The following is an 18378-nucleotide window of genomic DNA, read 5'->3' on the forward strand; positions in this document are numbered from 1 at the left end:
CGCGAACAATCAATTTGATCCGACTATCGAGCCATGAAGTAATTCGAACCACTTCAAACGCAGATTCACAGAAATACTGGATGTTTTTACTAGGATTCTGGTAAGACAAGCCCCAGATTTGAATCCTAACTTCTAAAAAATCTTAAATTGAGGGAAGATATTTAATATATACACAACCTGCGTATACAAAGCATGGTGATCCTTATTACATAGTGGAAAATAATGTGAACGAGATATCTAATTTTCTCAGCCATCAAGGAGGGATCTACCTTAGCTACAAGAACAGCAGACACCGGAAAGGAAATCAAATCCAAGGCAAAGATCCACTCCATCAGCCTATCTTCTCGGTATTTGTGTCATCTGACGGCCATATCACGGTCTCCATGAGTCGCTCACGCATCAACTCCAAGTTCTGATCAGAAATCTCCTTATACATTGCTGCATGGTCACATTTCTGCAACAAAATACAAAGAAGTCATTTCTCCAGTGATCACATGCAGAAGTCAGTCAAGGACTAATGCTAGTGAAGCATCAAAAAAAAAAACTAATGCTATTGATATTAATACCTTAACCCATTTTCCATAGAGGTGAAGCCGGGTTATCATCACTCTTTCTGCAAGATCTTGCTTCTCCTGTCATTACATAACGCCAAGGGATATGAACCTATTTATATATTATAGGAATGTACCATAAAAAACCAAGATTGTCAACAAATTCGATATGTTATCCTCTAAGGAATTATGAGAAAGTACCTTGACAAGGGCGCGAATAAAACGTTTCCCATCACCGGGCTTGTTTGTCAAAATAAAACTAGTAGAAGGAGAAACGAAACCAAAGTTAGCGAAAACTTAATAGTAGTATGGTACGATTCACACCAGTTGCAATAGTTCCAACAACGGTTTCACAACTACGAGGACTTGGTCCAGGGCAATGCTATGCTGCCTCGTTACTAGTGGTGCAAACCGAGTGTTGCTCAGATTTTCTACCATATGTAGATTCTGAAGGCTGCGATTGGGTTGATGGTTCAGAATCAAGAAAATCTGAGTTGGGTATATTTGGGTGTTAAGTGTTAACTATCGAATCAAAACAACTGTAAGTGTTGTGGACCGACATGTAGTAGCAATTATTTAGGGTCCTGGACCAATACATTATTTTTATGTCCAATTAATGACACGTTGAAAATACAAAACAAATTATGGGATTTGTTCATGTGGCAGAGCATCAGAAGGCCTCTAAAATGTATCGAATGTGCTTGTGATCACAAGCTGACTAACCCACCGATTAACATGGACAATAACACGATTGTAAATATGAGATACCTTGAAACCATCTACATCTATTCAGAAAGGATGAAGGTCTACTCACTCGTAAAACCACCTATATTGCGTTGGGTTCATCTCATAAAGCTGGTTTAGAACAGTCCTCACGGCTTTGTATGTGAAATAATTCACTATTTGCTGCAAGCAGAGAATCTAGGTCAAATTCAGGACCACAGCATCACTTGAATCAAACCAACTACGAAATTAGATTTTGCGGAACCGAAATACATGTGCTCCAATTTTATGATGTGAACGCATAAACACCCAAGATAAAATTCTTTAAAGCACAACAAATCTAAAGCCTGTTGTTCTCCCTGCAAAAATCTGAACTTATTGGTCATTAGTTCAACTTCTTCAAAACTCAAACCATACAAGAGCACTAGCTAGGCCAATGAAACATAAGCTACTCATCCCATAGACACACCCCCGTATGGACAGTTCCGACAAGAGTTGTCATTGTATTGAGTGGACGAGAGTTTGATGTAATTCAAGGGTTTTGTAGTTTAGAGTCAAGTGTGCAATTTTTTCAGAAAGTGCTTGAGCAACTGTCAGACACTTCTTCCAGCAGACCTCACTGGACAGAAAGTGCTTGAGCAACTTTCAAAGAGCTCGACCGACTAGCGATATTACAGCAGCACTATACGTAACGATCAGTTACGTCTGGGAAGGTCCCCAGCGTATCACAGCTGGCCCAAACACGTTTTGAGGCTTGGAAACCTTCAAAAGGGTTATTTGGTTTGGATCTTGAAGTACAAATGAGATCTATGGATCATTGAGCAAGAAATACAACTCCAAGAAGTTTCTACAAACATAGATTCAACAACTTATCGACTTTAACTGGATTTTTGGAAGTATTTCGCAATGCTTGAGGATTCAGGACATCAATAATCAAGCCCTTGGTGTGGTGAACGACATGTCAGCAATCGGACTTTAGTCAATTGTGAGGAGTCTCAATTAAAAGTTAAGAGTTAAGGTGTCTGTAATGACACAATGTTAAATATACTACATTTGATTCCTTCCCAAGGACATCAACAATCAAGCGCTTGGCCGATTAAAGAAACAACAATCAAGCGCATGGTGTGGTGAACAACGAGTCAGTAATCGGACTTTAGTCAATTGTGAGGAGTCTCAATTAAAAGTTAAGGTGTCTGTAATGACACAATGTTAAATATAACATTTGATTCCTTTCCGTGGTTTTTGCCCATTTCGAGATTTTCACGTATGCCTTGTGTTTATCGTTACTCTGTAGTTCCTATTTCATTGCTTATTGGTTGGATAGTGAAATAGGAATTTCACAAAGCTTCTCATCAAAAGCAAAAAAAACAAAAAAGAGGAAAACGAAATTGATTTCAGCATTTTTTTATGAGATTTCTTACAGTTTTAACATCTTCAAAACTATCCTCGTACTGCCCGGCGAGCTCATTGACAATAACAAGACTCCTCCGACCTTTCTGCTGTTTCCTTGAAATCTTCTTGGCTTTAGGCAATAGCCAGCACTTACGCCCTGAACCAGTGAAAGAACAGTAGATTTGGGTTTTGACAATTGAATTCCTTTGTGAAATCAAGGCTCCGTTACCCTTGCAATTCAAACCATCCACACACAAGAATGGAGAAGTATGGGAATCCACAACTGATGAACAAACCACGAATAAAGATCCCACCATTCTCACAGGAGAAAATTTTCACCAAAACAGGAATATACCCAGATCAAGATCAAACTTTTGAGCCAGAAATTTGGAGAAACAGGAGATACCCACTTGAGAAAATCAAGAAAGAATTGGTGGGTCTCTAAGAAAATTGGGAATTGGGAACTGTGGTCAAAGATTCATTCATGCAATTTGACGAAAAGGGTGTTTTGACGGTGAATCAAACGTGAAGGAGGGAAGGTCTTTTGGGGCAAGAAATGGGTGAAGTCAGAGAATTGGGTAAGTTGAGTAGGGTTGGGGTTTGGTGTCAAATCACGAACCAGAAAATTTCCTGAGGTCCAAAATTCTCCAACCAAATTGAAGGGGGATTCCAATTTGGAGGCTTTTTTGCCACGTGCGAGAATCTTGACGAAGGTTCATTAACGTGTGAAATTTTCCAACGTCTTCTCGAAACACTTTGAAGTTTTTATTTTCCCTTTTTGTTGGAATTGATTTTTATACTTCATTTTTAATCATTCGTACTATTTTTTTTGTCTTTATTCATATAAATTTACAATATTATCCTTCAATATGTGAAGAAGCGTATTGAAAAAAAGAAAAATAATAAATTCAAATGAATAAAGACAAAAAAAAAATGTGAATGACTAAAAAGGGAATGTATAAATCATTTTACTTTTCTTTTCACAGCTATAGTTAATTAGAATGTTTTTTTTTTAAGATTAAGATGGTTACCATGCTAGGGCTTACTAACAGTCAAGCCGATGTGTTTTTTTTTCATTCCTCTCAAATATTGTATGCATCAGCAAGAGTTAGCGGAAAGTTAATAGATTAGTCCACAGTGGATATTTTAAGGTATCCATAATTTTAAATCCCAAATGCTCACAATGAAGGTCAAACCCTGGTCTAACTCCCACAGGGGGAGGATCAGAAAATAGCAAATGTGCTAGAGCCTATTGATGAAGCGGATGTTATTCACAACTTAAACTTAGGATTCTCCCATGGTACTAAGGCTGGTTCACTTGAAGTCCCAGAACCACCCTGTTTGACCGTGCCTTAGTATGATATATTTGCCCGTTCGGACAAATAAGTCACAGTGGCTTATTTTTTGTCTTTATTCAAATTTTTTTCGTATCACTTAGCTTATTGTTATTTTTTTGGGGATTATTGCATCCCACGACAAGAGGAATCTAAAAAGTTAAAAATTTTGACCGAAATCCAATTTTTTTTTGAATAAAGACGAAAAAATTGGCTTATTGATTTACTTTCGTCTTTATTAAAAAAAAATTGGATTTCGGTCAAAATTTTTTACTTTTTAGATTCCTCTTGTCGTGAGGATGCAATAATCTCAAAAAAAAATGACAATAAGCCAAGTGATACGAAAAAAATTTGAATAAGGACAAAAAATAAGCCATTTTGACTTATTTGTCCGAACTTATTATTCCTAACTCTCTATCTATTTCTCTTCACTTATTTTTTAAAAACTTTGAAACATTTATCAAACAACTCTTAAGCCTCCTTTCATGAGCACTGTAGAGCTGTCCAAATAAGAAGTTTGAACATAGAGTTTTGGGAAGGGAAAGACGGCTGCCGATAAAAAAAAGTGAACGAAGGTGAGGACACAAATATACGCACTTCCATTTTGCGGTTGGCCGGTCCAGTTTGGTCTCTTCCGGGATTTCTCAGGCTCACGTTGTATTGTCGGAACATAGGCCATGCCTCAAATTATGTTGATCAGATATCGTTTGTGTTGTGCGATATGCGAAAGATATAACAATTCGAACTAGCACAATCAATCTATAAACGTGAACAATAAAGAAGAAAGAACGAAACGCAAGCAAGAAATAATCACACAGGAACACATGCAAAAGATTTACATGTGGTTCGATACATAGACTGACACACGGTCTATGTATCTACTGTATGGGGGGAAGTGACGAATGAATCCACTATAATCAACAAGGATTACAAGCTCAAATCTCCTCTAGCTCCATGTGTTTCCCATTTTTTTTTTTTTTGGGTGTCTCTCACCAAAAAAACAAAACAAGCAAATCCTAAAATTGGACAAAACGAGTTTATATAGAGCTAGCTAGCTGTCTACCGTCACGATCGTCGAGCTCGTCCGGAAGGGAATTCCAGTACCCTAGAAAACTACCTCGCGGCATCGACCTTCTGGACGGCTCTAAGTCTTGTCCGGACGGAATATAAAGAAACATCCCTCTTCACATATTGAAGCCACGCACGCACAGCAGTCTGGTATGCTTTTAGAACACAATTGTGTTAATAAAAAAGAGATTTACATTATAAATGTATTCCAAAAATATATTAAATCATAATCGATACATAAAAAAGCCTTCAGTACTTCGGAGAAACCAAGTCTTGATCGAACTTATATTTTGCTCGATTGATACACGAATTTTGGTTGATGAATGCTTCGTCGCAACCTAACCTCTTAGAAAGGTTTACACTCCAAGCGTAGAGCTAGGTCGTTGAAAGCATAATAACCGGTAAGACCGGAATCATTCCCACAGAGAAATCTTCTATAGCTAATTCGGATTGTAGATGTAAGGGTTTGTAGGGTTTAGACGGCCAACTTTTGATTTTGCTTTGTAAGGTGAGAAATACCCTTATGTTAAAGACTAGAAAATGAGTTTGAACTAAGAATTAAAGACGGCAAGGTAATAGAGTTACTAACGCCCGTATCTTAAGTCATCTAACAATTCTCAACGAAAACTCGGTTGAATCGTATGGCATAGGCTATCAACCGGAAGATTTAGCTATGAAACCATTAAAGACTAAAAGTGTAGCTTGGAAAATGATTGAGCTCTTTCATTCTCTTGGCAAACACGAACCGAGATATCGCTCCGAAAGCATGTGAGCAAGCACATGATCACCGGAGATTAACATCAGCAAGTTTTGTTACATAAAGGCGAACCCTTCTCATTTTACAAGCCAAACTTCAAGTCTCGAGTTGAGAAAGACAAGATTAACCTAAGTCACGAAATATTATTCACCCCATGGCCGAGTCTAATCGACTACTCACACATAATCAAAGAACTAAGCATAGCAAGAAATTTTAGCCATAAGATTTAACAGATAAACTTGAAAATAAACTTGATATTGTAACGGATCTCAACAATACAACCAACTTTAGTACTTGAGAATTAATCAAACTAGCAACACTTACTTGAATTCTTGCAAGATTACACTTAAAAAGCTTCAAGGGCAACAATGGAGTTCTTTGAAATAAAAAGACTTAAAGCTAAAAGATTACACAATGGCCAAATATGGCATAAAAGGCTATTTATAAGCCTTACAAATAAGCCCCTTACAAATAAGCCCTACAATGGACCAATAAGCCCTCAAAATATCCCAAAAACATACTAGAAGTAGAAACTTTTCATTAATGGAAGGTTAAAAAATTCAGCATAAAAGTGCTGGTCGAAGAACATTGGTACCGGTACCTAAATTTTGAGGTATTGATACCAATCAACTTGTCTTCCATATCAGCAAAATGATACCGATACCATGTTTTTGAGGTATTGGTACCAATGTGTGAAAACTGCAGAACAGGTTCAGCTTGGCACTTCAGGCCTTGTGGTGTCCCGACGGCTCTCCGATACTTCAATACTTGATCAACGGGACTTTGACGGAAGTATGCCATGTGGCCTTGGTCTCCTGGATACCCTCGAGGGCCATCCTCGATGCATTTGCATTGCTTGCTAAGTTTTGGCACGCCCCTCGCCAATCTTGACCACCGAACGTCTACCGAAGCTTCTTGCAACACCGTTAGGCTCCGGTGGCAATGAAACATGTGCTGCCGGGCACTTGAACTCTTGGTTACATCCCGGAACGTCTCTTGGCGTTCAAAACCGCCTTATTAGCACGTTTTACCTGAAACACAGACAAAAATACTTTACGTGCATTATGGGATAAAAACGACTATTTAAATGCATAAAAATTACAAATTAGAGGATTTAAGCCCCAAGATTATACAATCTTGGGTGCTAATCAATGAAGGAAAATGTAGGAAGTATCCGTTAGAATTCATGCATGTAACTCAAATAACGGGTGACAACAACAATAGCCTGTTGCGATTTTGAGCCATGCGTGAAGCACTTTCTTTAGAGAAGAACTAATGTCTCCTCTTACACTGGGTTAAATGACGCTCCCTCTCAAGGTACAACGATCTTCCCAAAACCTGTGCGCGATTTGGAGCTTTCACATGAATCAAGAACCGCTCTTATGCTAAAAGGACTAAATTAAATAGTTTATCTCAACTCAAAATTTTCATCAACTATGTATACATTTTTTTTTATTCGTGGTTAAATATTTTTTTAATGATCCACTTTGTGAGTCACTTTGGCTAGGTGGCTAAGACCTGCAACTCAAGAGTTCAATCCCATAATGTTATAAGTGCTATCAATTTTTTTGGGGCCAGTTCATATGGGGGTTTGGCCTGATTTTAATTGCCTCCCCTCCCCAACCCTTAGCAGATAATGAGGTTGGTCTTCCAAAAATAGACGAAGTGTGCGTAAGCTGGTCTGAACACATAAGTAATAAAAAAACCTCTCTACTTTATGTGCTATTGGTACACACCAACGTATATAGTAGGGAGAATGAGAATTGCATTTAAGTCCCATTTTATTTTGACTAAATGCATGTGATGGATGAAGTAGAAGTTACAAAATTTTGTACCGGCCTCATCATCTCATTACTCCAAATCAATAATCATAAAAAAAGTACAAAAGCACATAAATGAGTTCATAAACATATTTCAAGTCATCAAAATATACAACAGAAAAGCGAGGATCCCTTCTTTTTTTTTATCGGCAAAAGTAACATTTCATTAAGGAGAGGAGGAAAAAAAACACAACCAAGGTTGGAAAATACATCCAAAGGACAAAGCCCTAAATACCAAATGACCTGAAAGCTCAGATACAACAAATAAAGCTCAATCCTATGCCTCCTTCTTCCCCCCCCCCCAAAAAAAAAAAAAAATTGGGCTTATACAACCAACTGGGATTAATTGAGTTAGCCATAACATTGTAACTCCATACTTCAAAAAATAGAAAGTCCGGAGGCCAATCTTTGTCGAGAACAAACACTGATTATTCATTTCTCCGAATGAATGCTTTTGTCTACATAACAACATCGTTTTGACGCCCTTCGGAACCGAAGTGCACGGCCGCACTACATCGTCTCCAAGTCCTCAAATAAATCAAGCAGAGAGGCTTGTGCAGACAGCACCTAAACCCTTTCTTTGACTTTTGCTCGGCACTGCCCATTCAAAGACATAGTAGTAGCTAGCTGAGAATAACTTCTTCTTTTTTTACAGAGGCCCAATTTCGTGCGTCGTTCAAAAGTATTTTGAACGATTCGAACTAAAAATAAACTATATATTATCGGTAAAAGATATTTATTACCAATAATAATTTTAAAAAAAATTTCAATCATTAATTATCGAAATAGATGACTGAGATTGCACGATTCCGTAAATAAGTTATTAACGTAGCTAGCTAGCCTAATTGTGTGTGGATGCTCCAAGCAGTTAACTGAATTCAGGGAGATGCACGTGTGGGTTAAAGTTATACAGTACCTTGGAGTCTGGGGACCATACATAGAAGATCACGCCGAAGCCCTGGTTTGTGGGGGTATCCTAAGATATAAGGTTTGAAAAACGTCAACGATATCGAGGCAGGCAGGCTCATCGGACATTTTTAATGAAATCACTACCCACGGCCGGATCAATTCATAATGCAAATTATGGAATGGGGGCCTAGCTCGATCAATTAGGGCGCGCGGGGCAACAAACCTTTACTGCCCTTAATCTATTAAAACTGTCCCTCGGGTAGCGGGAGGAGCTGTCCCTTAAGAAGATAAGATAATAATCCCTAGAAGCATATACCATAAGATTTTCATTTCCCTGATTAATTTTGTGAAGAAAAAAAAAATTTTGAATGTGAAATTTAGTAATTTAAGGGTGGGGATGATGCCACAATGCGTTTGTCGGGATCCGGTATCTATGCAACCTGTAGGCTGCAGCTTCTCTCTCGGATTCCTATTTGATCATTTATTAGCCCTCATGTAATGCAAAAGTTTCGTTGTTACTGTAATTTCTTTCTTGCGTGGGATTATTTTTCGAGTTGTTCTGCTTTGAGCTTGATGTAGTTATTACGGATTCACATGTATAGATTACAATAGCGAACCAAATGTACCTCCATCTATTCAAACATGTAACTTCTTCTTGTTTGTTTTGGGATCTCAAAATCCTGAGCATGGTCTTGCCTCAAAACACAAACTGAACTGGGCAATATGCATATATATCCATTTAGCATACCCAAAAAAGAGAGTAATTATTCAATGCCTTTGGGTACCATGTGACGGTGCCCTAAACTTTTGTCTCCACACACTTTGTGGTGGGGATCACACAAAAATGTGATGAAGAAATAGTTTGGGGCACCACGTGATTGTACTCCAAACGCATTGAATAATTTTTCAAAAAAAAAGGTTGTAGTCAGAGGTGCGTATCATTTAGTGCTTCCAAAGATATTTGGTCTTGGAGGTACGTATTTGGACACTCCGATAACACATACGCAAAGATGTCATCAGAGAAGTGCTAGCCGTACCGATCCATTCCATACCGAAACCGTACCGACGGCCACTTCGGGCCGTTTCCGGCCACCGGATGGCCGATCTGAGCCGTCCAAAAATATGGCCGATCTGAGCCGTCCAAAAATTCTAAAAAAAAAAACCGAGGGGCTTTAGCGGGAATAAACAGCACCTGATTTGTGTAGGGTGGTTAGATCGAGTACCCTATTTTTCGCGTATACATATATACACGAGTATACACGAAAAATAGGGTACTCGATCTAACCACCCTACACACATCGGATGCCATTTATTCTCGCGAAAGGCCCCTCGGTTTTTTTTTTTAGAATTTTTGAACAGCTCGGATCGGCCGTCCGGTGGCCGGAGACAGCCCAGAGTAGCCGTCGGTACGGTTTCGGTATGAAATGGGTCGGTACGGCTAGGATTTCTGATGTCATCATAACATCCAAAACTCCCAATTTTATTTTATTTTTTAGCTAAATTTATGAAAATTAAAAATAAAATTCAGCAAGAGATTTTTTGTTTAACAATTATATTAGTAGTAATTACGTGGTTAGTGCATGTGGTCCCTTGTTTCCGTATTGACTATAGCCGTTTAGGATAATCATGAAAAGGATTTGGACTTTAATCAATTAATTAGTCCAATTTCAACACTCACACAAATATATACTTATAGTTGTCAAAATTTGAATTCTCTCTTACAAGTGTTTAATGATGTGTTGCATAAATTTAATGTTGTTAATTAACAGTGACACGGGCAGCGGGCAAACTGCCCAAATCATCCCCTCTTCAATATAATCCCCAAAATAATCACATAAAGCTCCCAACTCCTCCTCTCCTCTCTCTCTCTCTCTCTCTCTCTCTGGTTTCGATTAGGTCCTTTTGTCGGCCCAATAGTAAAGTGTTTTCTTCCTTGTCTTAGAGTCTTTGATTCTGTCAAAGGGGTTTCTTCAAGTAGTTGTGGTTGTGCTGCTTTAATTTGTTGGCCGGGGGTTTGGTGTGTTCACTCTCATTTTCAGTCTTCAATTTTTTTTTTTTTGAAGTTTGAAAACTTTGATCTCGTTCTTCTTGATAAATCTAGTGTTGGGCTTTCAGGATTTTCAGCGGCGGAGTCTCTCTCTAGGGTTTGTTTTCTTAGAAGTTCTTTTGCTTTTAAATTACGGTTCTTCGCAAGCAATTTCTGTTCTCGCCGATCGAGCTCATCTGAAAACGCCGGTCTGTTTTTTGCAGACTTGAAAAGTTTTGCATCCAAGCTGAGGTTGCTGTCTCTTGGCTTTTATCACTTTCCAGTCAAATTTATATGGTGTACGTAGCTTTAAAGAAAAGTAGTCTAGGTATATTTCTTCTTGTTTAGGAATCCTTTTGGTTTAATTCAGTAAAGCTCTTTCACCAGTACTAGAGATTAGACCAGTTTCCAAGCATGGCTCCATCAGGCAAAAGAATTAAAGCAAGAAGAAGAAGCAGCACAACAAAACCCAGAAGAAGAAGAACCCATTACAAGAAGCTCTCCAAGATTCAAGAAACTCCCCTTGATATGGCAGCAGCCACCAGTGCTACTTCCTCCTCCATCATCACCTATTCAAAGACTATCAAGAGAAAAACTACTACTTTAATTCCCAATGATTCCAATAGCTGCAGCCAAACACCGGAAAAGAAGTCGGTTTACGATTCCAATAGCTGCAACCAGACACAGCTGGAAAACGTTTCGGTTGTTTCTCCCGATAGGAACGGAGCGTGCTCCATTAATGGTGCTCATGAAGTCATTTCCAGTACTACTACTGGGTGCTCAACTCCCAAAGGCCAGCGGTTCCGAATACCGGAGATTTTAACGTGTCCCCGGGCACCCATGAAGCGAAGAGCTTTGCAGAATTGCTCAGTGAGAAGAGGCCCAATAGCTTTCTTTGCTCCTCCAGATATAGAGCTCTTCTTTCTCTTTGCACTCGGCCATGTCCCAGCAGCCTGACTTGTTTTTGCCCTGTCTTCATTTTTTTTTTAAAGTAAGATGATATATCATGCCGTTAGCTTTTTAGTTTGAGTTCTTCATGAGTTTGATTGAGTCTGAGAACTTGTGAGTTCTATCTTAGGGTACTGTAGGGTATACTAATGAGATAATTTTAGGTTGTGGGTTTGCTCAAGTTTTTTTTTTTTTAAAATTTTTTATTTGGTCAGCTCATATTGTTTTAGTTTGTAGCTGATTTGCTGGGTGTTACTTAGATTTTTTTTTGGTGGGTTTCTTTTTTTTTTTTTTTTTTTTTTGTGGGGTTTGATTAATTGAGGTTGAAGTTGCCAGTGTTTGTATTTTAAGTCAACCTGAGAAAGTAAAATAATAGACTTAATTACTTTTGTATTTCAGATACTAGCAGTGTTTCTTAATATTAGCTTTTCCTGATCGATCTGCTTCTATTCTTCTCTTTTTTCACATGTGACAGTGATTGATATTTGATAGTTGATTAAATAATGCACCACCATATCTTGAACCAGGGACCATCCAAGCTGTTTATAATCAGAAAAATGAATCGCTTTTGGTGTGGGGGTACCCCAAAATCCCACTGATAAATGTATGAATGATTGAGCAAGTAATTAAATTGAGTATCTAGTACTGATTGCAACTCTAAGACTCATGAGGTCCCCTTCTATTTCATTTTCTGAACCCTGGTCAGAGGAGCCTAGAGTTTAAACTGCTGACCGATCAATCCTATGGTTCAGTCATTTGGTAGCTCGTGCGGATTTACTTATACATTAAACCAATTCTTGATTCCTCGTCGACGTAGGACCTAATTAGTCACATGATAATTAATCCTTTGAAATGTTCCGGACTCCTACTCTCAATCATCACACTATGCATGCTTGACGCTCTCAATTCTTTCTCTCGCAAATTTTAGTTGATTGACATGTGTATATATGTTTCAAAGACGCTTTCGTGCTTTGCGCTTCCGAATTATGTGACTTATCGTAGGACCTTCACCGGCTTGCTATTGTGTACTATTGTGTTGTCACTGCTAGACTAGAAAAAGGCTTCCACGAGAGTTTCCCAAATGGGTAGCCATTTGCAGTTTGTTGAAGTGAAAGTGACTTAGCCATAGAAGACAGCTTTTGTTCAAGTGGGAAGCTGGTACTATATATAATTTCCATTCAGAAAAGCCATAAAATAAAATGAGGGGTACGTTTTTAACCCTACTCTCTCTCTCTCTCTCTCTCTCTCTCTCTCTCTTGTTTTTTAGCTATGGAGGTGGGATATGAAATGATCATGTAATGGAGGGGGGTCGGATTTTAATTGCCTGGTGGTGTCTGTCTTATCTGTCTGTGTGTCTCAAGTTGAGCCAGCAAAATAAGAGAATCCAATGTGAAGTCTCGTGCGGGTTGTGATCAGAGAGAATCTCTAGGAAATTTCCATCATTTCTTTTCTCATTACTTTAGTACTTTGACTAATAATGTTGGGGAAACATATATATATCTATGGAGTACATATATTATACCGACAACATTAGATTTTTTTCTCTCTCTGAATTTTTTAGAAATTCACGTTACACTTTGTGGAATGGCCATTCGTTGCGAGGAGGGTGAGTCGGTGCCGACTCGTAAGTTTTAGAAGCCGAAAGCGAACCCTTTAAATGATGTCTTTCTATATTTTCCACACAAAAATTAGTCTACAAAGAGTTTCATAAAAAAAAAAGTCATTACAAAAGATTTATCATTACAAAATATAAGCATATAACTATTCCCAAAAAAAATGCAACCATAACAATATTTCAAAATCAATCATTTGAATATTAGTCTTTTCAATTTTTTGTTGCAAATGTACTAATTAATACTCCATGGTCAAGCTTCTTCTCCCACTCCTTCTCAATGAAGAGAATATAACCAATCCATTTAATCTTTTTTGAGATATAGTTAACCGAAGATAATTTTTGATCAATTTTAATTTTGAAAAGTTTCTTTCCCCCAAGTCGTCTGTCGTCAACCTTGAACATAATGCCATAATGGGATGTAATTCTAATTCCACCGTTTCTATCTAATTGAGGCCTATTTTGTTGTCCCTAAATTCCAATTGGGCATACTTTATGTAAAGGAGGTTTAGTTAAATTTATTTAGGCCATATATATATTGCTCATATTTGTAGGGCTTGACAATATATATATACACACACACACACCACGGATCAAGTGAGGGATCCCTCATTTTGTTAAAATGCGGGACTTTCATTTCTCGATCAATTTTGAAAATTCGAACCGTTCAATGTGTGCAGAACGTGATTTTAAGGGTCCACGCGAGAAATCAGCAAAAAAAATGACTGGGAAGGGCTTCATCCGAGTAATTTTTTTTGAACCGTTCAATGAAAACTGCTCGGATGAAACTCTTCCCGGTCATTTTTTTTTCTGATTTCTCACGGGGACCCTTAAAATCATGTTCTGATCACTTTGAGCGGCTTGGATCCTAAACACTAAATAAAATCCACTATTTTTTTGGTACACTTAATAATTTCAGGATAATAATATTCGGACGAGACATTTAACGATATCCAATTGAGCTGATTTTTGGTATACTTGTTCTACTCGACGAACTCTACGAAGTGAACGATTTCGATCATCGAAGCAAAATCAGAGTGGCGGCGATTTGCCGTGAATAACATGTTGTGCACAGGGCCGGCTCTGGGCTAAGGCCCAAGAGGCCGGTGCCTTAAGCCCCCCAAGAATGTGTAAAAACTAGGGCCTCCTATTATTTTGGGTACCCATTATATATGTCCAATCTTTTTGGGTATAGCAATACTAGAGGCCCATTTTAATACCCAAACCACCTATTTTACACTTAAGAGACACATGCCCAATGGTTGGGCCCAACCTGACTTGCTCAATCAAAGGAAACAAAAAAGGGAAAAGAAAATGCAGATCACGGGCGGCTGTCTTCATGTAGAGCCCCTTGGAAAATGATCTCATGTGGTGGGTTCCTATATAAGTTTTATGCATATTCTACCCTTAACAGCTCTAATCTTCTAAACAGACAATAAAATGGAAGAAGATGAATTAGAGATCAAAGAAGAGAAAACAGGATCAAAAATTAGTATTTGTATGTGTTTTTTCCTTATCGAATACATGCATTTGGCTTTGAAAAAATCATTTAACTACTTGTTATTTTATTATCGTAAATTTTATTAAGGGCCTCATTGTCTACGTCCGTTTTAGGCCCTCAAAATTTCAGAGCCAGCCCTGGTTGTGCAGCACCGCCTACTGCAAGAAAGAAAGGAGGAGGGGAGGAGAACAAAGAGATTTGATTTGAGTTGGTAGAATATTCAAGTTGAAAGTTGACCTCACCCAGCCATCATAAACACGTTTTTTTTTTATCATACCAATATAGTAACCCCAAAGCAAATTTTTCTTTACACTATCTTAAACAAAGCAAGGAAAGTAAGAGAACTGCAACTGAAAGACCTATTATCTCAACTTTGCCTTGGTTTTAATTGGACCTCTGCTAGTAGACGATAGAATTGGTCCTTCAAAAACTTGGCCGAGGTTCACGTGAAGTGGCTTGGATGACTTATAAGAAAGGGAAATGATTGGAACATAGATGTTTAGATACGTATACAGATGCATTCGGAATAGTTCAATGCGTGTCGACAGTTCCACTTGCATCTTTTGTGGTGTATTCACGAGAGCAAACATTGAAAGCGGGAGCGAAATATCGTACCGAAGAATTATGTGACTTAGGCCCGAACATTTGTGGTCGCAACGTTCCACTACAGACAATGTTTTTCTGTATAGTTCACCATATCACAAGATGCGAGTGTGATGCATTCAACCCTAGGCAACATTATGAGTTCACGAGTTAGATGTAGAACATTTCCCCCAAAGCAATTAAGAGGACTGTCGTAGAATCTTGATACACTAACCTAGATTAAATTAAACAAGGTTTTACCTAAAGTAAAACAAGGTTTACTTAAAAAGGGGGAATGAAAATTGCATTAATTTCGTTACTACTCCATTGCTTGCACACGTAGGGAGGAGAGAGAAAAATTAGAGAGAGAGAGAGAGAGAGAGAGAGAGAGAGAGAGAGAGAGAGAGAGAGAGAGAGAGAGAAAATCAATTCTTGGAATGAGGATTGATGCAGTGAACTGCTGGGTGATTCTTTAAAGAAGTTTGCATATGGATTGATGTCTTTATCATAAAGTTGGGGAGTTTTGCTTTTTCAATTCCAATGATGTTCTAGTAAATTTCTTTATCAAAGCATAGACTTTACTTTGATTCTTTGATGATTGTACGAACAGTTTTTTAAAAATATATATTTACCATTCTTTTTTTTACTTTAGTTCTTTGATTGTACGAACAATTTAAAAAATATATATATTTACCATTCTTTTTTTTTTTTTTTTCAAGCGGTATAAATCAATGGAACTTAAAAGGTCGTTAGTAAGTTAGTTCACATGAAATCTAAAAGTTGTCCATAGTTTTAAACCACGAACGCTTCTGACGGGACTAGAACCTTGACTTTCCATAAGAAAAGGGCCAGAAAATACCATTGAACTACGAGCCTGTTGACTATAAATTTACCATTCACCACCGATGTTTCTTTATTAACTATCCCGCTTTCTCCGTAATTACACCACTAATGTTAATTGTTAACTTTTCTAGAATCCGAGGTTGCCTCTCTTGTCTTTCACAAAGAAGAAATTAAATCCACACTTTGAACTTTTGGGTCAAATTACCTGCCAACATCTTTATTTTCCATTTTGAACATAACTCTTTGTCCCTCTTTTGCCAATCTAATTTTATTTATGTACTCAAAATTATTGAATTTTCCGCGGAATTGTGTTTACTTCTTAATTAATTTATACATGGCTAGCGACCGTTATGACGGAATGATATATGTTATCAGGGACAAATAATTTTGAGTGATTAAATATTTCTTTCAAAAAAAAAATGCTGTAGACGAACCACGGTATGAGTTTTATTTATGAAAGTCATGTATTCGATATTTCATAGAAAATGGGAAAGTTGCATCCGCTTCATTCCGCTTATAGTAAAGAGATTTACTGACATCTCATTTATTTTAAAGTCGACGTACAAGATCATCCCAACTTTGCTTCAAGTACGTACCTCTCTTTTTCTTATCAATGAAATATTTTCTTTGCTGGTTTTTGAAAAATGATATCATCCCAACTTCTTTAATCATATCACTAATTAAATTTATGCAACCAAAACCATCGGTGGTAATGTAAGCCCCAAAGAGTCGAACTCCTTCGTGTTGGAAATTCCAATAACAAAATTCTCAGTATCCCGTTTATTGAGTTGTATTTTATTTTTCTTTTCTTTTTAGAGAGTCTGTTTAGGGATTATGTGGATGAATCATGTATTGAGTGTTTGAGTACGGTAGTATAGTTGCACTGTGATCTGGGACATCAAAGAAGAATCAAGCGGAGTTGATAGTGACGAACCAAGCATCGCATTTTGCGCATAATCCAATTTTCCAAACTGTTGATTTCTTGAAGGTTTCTAACCTAAAACCAATTGGCTCCTCTAGAATATATTAACTAAGCTTGGGTGACTTAGATGAGCAATGCGGGACAAAGTCTAACAGCAACAATCAAGCACTTTGTCAAGCAAGGCTTCTGATCAAAGGTTGGACGACGCTGCCGGATTCGATATGTGTGAGGATCACCATAGCTGTCTGTAAATATATATCTATATTAAATCTATTATGCGGAAAACATATATAACAAGGATCTTGAATTCAACACATCTCAAGAATTATAAATAACATACCTTTGTTGGCCATCGACATTAGAATGAACAAACCTCTTAATTAGAAACACTTTAATTCTTGACTCACATTCTTCTCTCTGTCTCTACTTTGCTAGAATACCCCAGTAACTTTAATTGATGGAAAAATTGTAGGAATAAGGGGTGGGTATTCACCGTATTCTACCTTTTAATAGAGGAGAGAGAGGGCCTTAGAGATAATTATTAAAAGACACCTAGTCCGTCAAGATCTCTTTTATTATCAAGAATTTTTCTTCATCTATAATTCTAATTAGTTATCGTAATGAATCATATCACTTCATTAGCTTATCTCATAGTGGAGTTCCACGTACACAAAATGTGAAGGCTAGTGGGCCACACTAATAGGAAAAAACTAACATTCTCTCACTTGGCCCATCAAGCCGATTGTGATGCAAAGTGTATTTCTTCAAAATATGCATTTGTTTAAAACAACTCGAGTGGGTTCTACACTAAAAACTTTGACACATGATCACGGATTTAAAACAGCCAATAGGTTCAAACCAATTAGAAACTTTAATACTGTGATTAATTCAGACCACCAATGTGAGTCATAGCGGTTGAATAACACCATGCCGCATTCCCTTCTATGCACCACACCATTGATAACCTTCACTAACCAAGTCCGTAATAGGAAAAATATCATTATTTAGGCTGTAATGCATAAAGCCCCTATAATTTGTCTTGTCAAGATATTTCTTGTTGAACATAATTCAAAATAATATGTGCACGCATAATTGGAAACAGAAAAATCAGAATAAACTTTTATTTGCGCTAAATAGTGTCAATAACAATAAGCACTCAACTACTAATATCAAGTATTGCTCAAAAGACCCATCCTAATAACATGTTCTTTGTATGTCTTTGGAGGCAATCCCTTTGTCAACGGATCATCAATCATAAAAGTGGTGCTTATGTTTTCAATAGACACTTGTTGTTTCTAGACTCGTTCTCTAACAACCAAGTACTTTACTTTCATATGTTTCGAACCACTAGAGTACTTTCCATTTTTAAAGAAGAAAATTGCAGTGGAAT

General features: G+C 37.6%; 2 protein-coding genes across 3 annotated transcripts; one reads left to right on the plus strand and one right to left on the minus strand.

Moving 5' to 3' along the window:
- Positions 1–39: 39 nt before the first annotated feature.
- Positions 40–3319, minus strand: LOC131333665 (chaperonin-like RbcX protein 2, chloroplastic). Of its 2 annotated transcripts, XM_058368429.1 has the most exons (6): positions 2696–3319; positions 1366–1457; positions 753–810; positions 567–632; positions 308–454; positions 40–276 (listed from the first exon to the last, which is right to left on the minus strand). In XM_058368429.1, the coding sequence occupies exons 1-5, from the start codon at positions 2981–2983 to the stop codon at positions 332–334; spliced, it is 627 nt and encodes a 208-aa protein (XP_058224412.1). In that variant the 5' UTR covers positions 2984–3319; the 3' UTR covers positions 40–276; positions 308–331. The 2 variants fall into 2 exon arrangements, with proteins under 2 accessions (XP_058224412.1, XP_058224326.1); XM_058368343.1 differs by having other exon boundaries at positions 40–454.
- Positions 3320–10405: 7086 nt separating this feature from the next.
- LOC131333767 (cyclin-dependent protein kinase inhibitor SMR9) lies at positions 10406–11926 on the plus strand. The gene has a single exon (XM_058368533.1). It carries the CDS (start codon positions 10995–10997, stop codon positions 11535–11537), a length of 543 nt encoding a protein of 180 aa, XP_058224516.1. The 5' UTR covers positions 10406–10994; the 3' UTR covers positions 11538–11926.
- The last annotated feature ends 6452 nt before the right edge of the window (positions 11927–18378 follow it).

Source organism: Rhododendron vialii, chromosome 1a (genome assembly GCF_030253575.1).
Source record: "Rhododendron vialii isolate Sample 1 chromosome 1a, ASM3025357v1".
NCBI classification, from domain to species: domain Eukaryota; kingdom Viridiplantae; phylum Streptophyta; class Magnoliopsida; order Ericales; family Ericaceae; genus Rhododendron; species Rhododendron vialii.

Excerpts from the sequence above, each read along its gene's own strand:
- LOC131333767 (XM_058368533.1), top strand. The coding sequence starts at position 10,995 with ATGGCTCCATCAGGCAAAAGAATTAAAGCAAGAAGAAGAAGCAGCACA.
- LOC131333665 (XM_058368429.1), bottom strand. The coding sequence starts at position 2,983 with ATGGTGGGATCTTTATTCGTGGTTTGTTCATCAGTTGTGGATTCCCAT. Across the intron at positions 1,458-2,695 it reads GTTTTGAAGATGTTAAAACT|CAAATAGTGAATTATTTCAC; the intron begins GTAAGAAATCTC and ends CTCTGCTTGCAG. Across the intron at positions 633-752 it reads TTATTCGCGCCCTTGTCAAG|GAGAAGCAAGATCTTGCAGA; the intron begins GTACTTTCTCAT and ends ATGTAATGACAG.